This window comes from Aplysia californica, unplaced genomic scaffold (genome assembly GCF_000002075.1).
Source record: "Aplysia californica isolate F4 #8 unplaced genomic scaffold, AplCal3.0 scaffold01219, whole genome shotgun sequence".
Lineage (NCBI taxonomy): Eukaryota > Metazoa > Mollusca > Gastropoda > Aplysiida > Aplysiidae > Aplysia > Aplysia californica.
The window spans coordinates 39,516-42,497 of record NW_004798489.1 but is presented as its reverse complement, the minus strand read 5'-3'; the positions used below and the strand labels follow the sequence as shown (position 1 = coordinate 42,497).

Below are 2,982 nucleotides of genomic sequence, written 5' to 3'. Positions count from 1 at the left end.
TGGATCTACAAAAATGGTGTTTTCAAAGCTCCTCATCGATCTACATGATCTACATGATGTATTTGACTTTGACTCAGCGCTATCGGACATAAACGTTCAACTCGGAGATCTCGCCGTGGGCGGTTGGCAGGTGCTCTGGTGTGGTTTGCTTCTTCTTTCCTATCAAACATCTATCGTCTTTATCTCACCTTCTTCTTTTTTGTGTTCGTTCCTCCCTTGTAACAATTTTCTCTAATTTTCTGGCGCTCATATGACCTTACGCGGTTGTGAGCTCCGTAAAACTTCTGCTAAAACTAAGGAGGTCTCGCCGATTAAATAATGTTGAAAGAGACATGAATCCCATACCATACCATACCATACCATACCATACAATGATGTACCAAATGGAAGGTCAAATTTTAATACAAACTTTGTGCGTGTATGTCAGAAATGCCGAGGCCAATAGAGGAGCCCAAAAGCCCCCACATCCACAAGTGGAAATGAAGGTTTTAAATGTTCAAAATTTGGCAAATTTTTGTACGCCAGAATTGGTGTCCTGTAGCAGAATCCACAAATCATCTATAGGCCCCTATCCTTATGTATTTTTTCTTTTTCTTTTAGAAATCTTCTCCTCTGCTGGTTCATTAAAACGGGGTCTGTGGTGAAGCGGCGAGGCACCTCGTTGTTCCACGCAGGAGAATCGAGTTCGATTCCCGAAAGGGGATACTTTTTAATTGAGTATCTCTGTTTTTCTGCTGGGATATTGTATCCTTCTCAGTCTGGATTAGCGTGACGGGCAGGGTGGGATCTAAATTGTGAGGGGGGGGGGGGGTTAGTAATAATACCTACACGGGGGATTGGCCCGTGCTAAGGTGTGGTTTGCCCCTTCTTACCTATCAGACATTTTAAAAATTGTGTTTGTTACTTTCTTGTAACACCTCGAATCTTCGGTATTTATGTGACCTTATTGTGTTGCAAGTGTGGTCAAACTCTTACAAAAACTAACGATAAAAGTAAAGATACTTCCACAGTAAAAACAACAATAAATATAATGTGAACATATTTTCGTGTTTTCTCGTTTCAGCTCAACTTTGTGATCTGCCAGCTGTTTGCCATCCTCTTGGGCGTGTTCCTCAGGGTTCTCCTTCCGCGGGGTGACGGTCAATCCACATGGCGTTATATGTACTGTCTGCTGGCTGGCGTGTCCATGATGTGGGCGCTTATAGTAGGATGGTGAGTTGTGGTTGTTGTTGTTGTTGTTGTTGTTGTTGTTGTTGTTGTTGTTGTTGTTGTTGGTAGTGGTGGTGGTGGTGGTGTTGTGGTTGTTGTTGTCGTTGTTGTTGTTGTTGTTGTCTATGGTGGCGGTCGTTCCACATGGCGCTATATGTACTGTCTGCTGGCTGGCGTGTCCATGATGTGGGCGCTTATAGGCTGGTGAGTTGTGGTGGTTGTTGTTGTTGTTGTTGTTGTTGGTAGTGGTGGTGATGGTGTTGTTTTTGTTGTTGCGGTTGTTGTTGTTATCTAGGGTGACGGTCGTTCCACATGGCGTTATATGTACTCTCTGCTGGCTGGCTTGTCCATGATGTGGGCGCTTATAGGATGGTGAGTTGTGGTGGTTGTGGTTGTTGTTGTTGTTGGTGGTGGTGGTGTTGTTGTGGTTGTTGTTGTTGTTGGTGGTGGTGGTGGTGTTGTTGTTGTTGGTGGTGTTGTTGTTGTTATCTATGGTGGTGGTCGTTCCACATGGCGTTATATGTACTGTCTGCTGGCTGGCGTGTCCATGATGTGGGCGCTTATAGGCTGGTGAGTTGTGGTGGTTGTGGTTGTTGTGGATGTTGTTGTGGTTGATGTTGTTGTTGTTGGTGGTGGTGTTGTTGTTGTCTATGGTGACGGTCGTTCCACATGGCGCTGTATGTACTGTCTGCTGGCTGGCGTGTCCATGATGTGGGCGTTTATAGGATGGTGAGTTGTGGTGGTTGTGGTTGTTGTTGTTGGTGTTGTTGTGGTTGTGGTTGTTGGTTGTGGTTGTTGGTGGTGATGGTGTTGTTGTTGTCTAGGGTGACGGTCGTGCCACATGGCGCTGTATGTACTGTCTACTGGCTGGTGTGTCCATGATGTGGGCGCTTATAGGCTGGTGAGTTGTGGTTGTTGTTGTTGTTGTTAGTGTTGTTGTTGTTGGTGTTGGTAGTAGTGGTGGTGTTGTTGTTGTGGTTGTTGTTGTTGTTGATGTTGGTAGTGGTGGTGGTGATGTTGTTGTGGTTGTTGTTGTTGTTGGTGGTGGTGGTGTAGTGATTTGTCGGGTGGCTGGTCTGTCCATGCTGTGGGCGCTTATAGGCTGATGAGTTGTGGTTGTTGGTGGTGGTGGTGGTGGTGATGGTGGTGGTGGTGTTGTTGGCTGCTGATGTTGTTGTCCTTTTAAGCTATGTTCTCACCACACAAAAGCAACGCGGGCGGTTGGCGGGGGCTCTGGTGTGGTTTGCTCCTTCTTTCCTATCAAACATCTATCGTCCTCATCTCCCCTTCTTCCTTTTTTATGTTTGTTACTCTCTTGTAACACCTCTAATTTTCTGGCGCTCCTATGACCGTATGCAGTTGCGAGCGCCGTAAAACCTCTACTAAAAAAAAGATTAAGAAATCAGACTGGAAAAAAATTGTATGAATAACGAAGTGATGCTTTTTGTGGGGTTTTTTTGTTGCTTTGTCGTTGTTGTTTTTTTTGTTTTCTTTTCTTTTTGGGTTATAAAAAGGTGTTCACAAAACAGGACGTCCTCAGTGAGGTAGTTTGGTCTCTTATGTTTTGTTTTTTTTCAATTGTGTTTTTATTTTTAAAAATTTTCTTTGCAGGCAATCGTTCCTGGTGTATGCACAAATCATGGGATGTTACCTGATGATGAAAGTAATGCCTGCCACGCGCCAACAGCTGTGAGTTGTATCTTGTGTGTGTGTGTGTGTGTGTGTGTGTGTGTGTGTGTGTGTGTGTGTGTGTGTGTGTGTGTGTGTTGTGTG

The 2,982-nt window shown here is 44.7% G+C and overlaps 1 protein-coding gene across 1 annotated transcript in view; it reads left to right on the top strand.

Moving 5' to 3' along the window:
* Positions 1-2,982, top strand: part of LOC101851551 (lysophospholipid acyltransferase 1) — a gene marked incomplete in the record, with an annotated part of 75,823 nt that overhangs the window by 49,781 nt on the left and 23,060 nt on the right. The window contains 2 exon segments of the mRNA XM_035973429.1: positions 1,064-1,413; positions 2,821-2,898. Coding sequence (XP_035829322.1) covers positions 1,364-1,413; positions 2,821-2,898 — 128 coding nt within the window.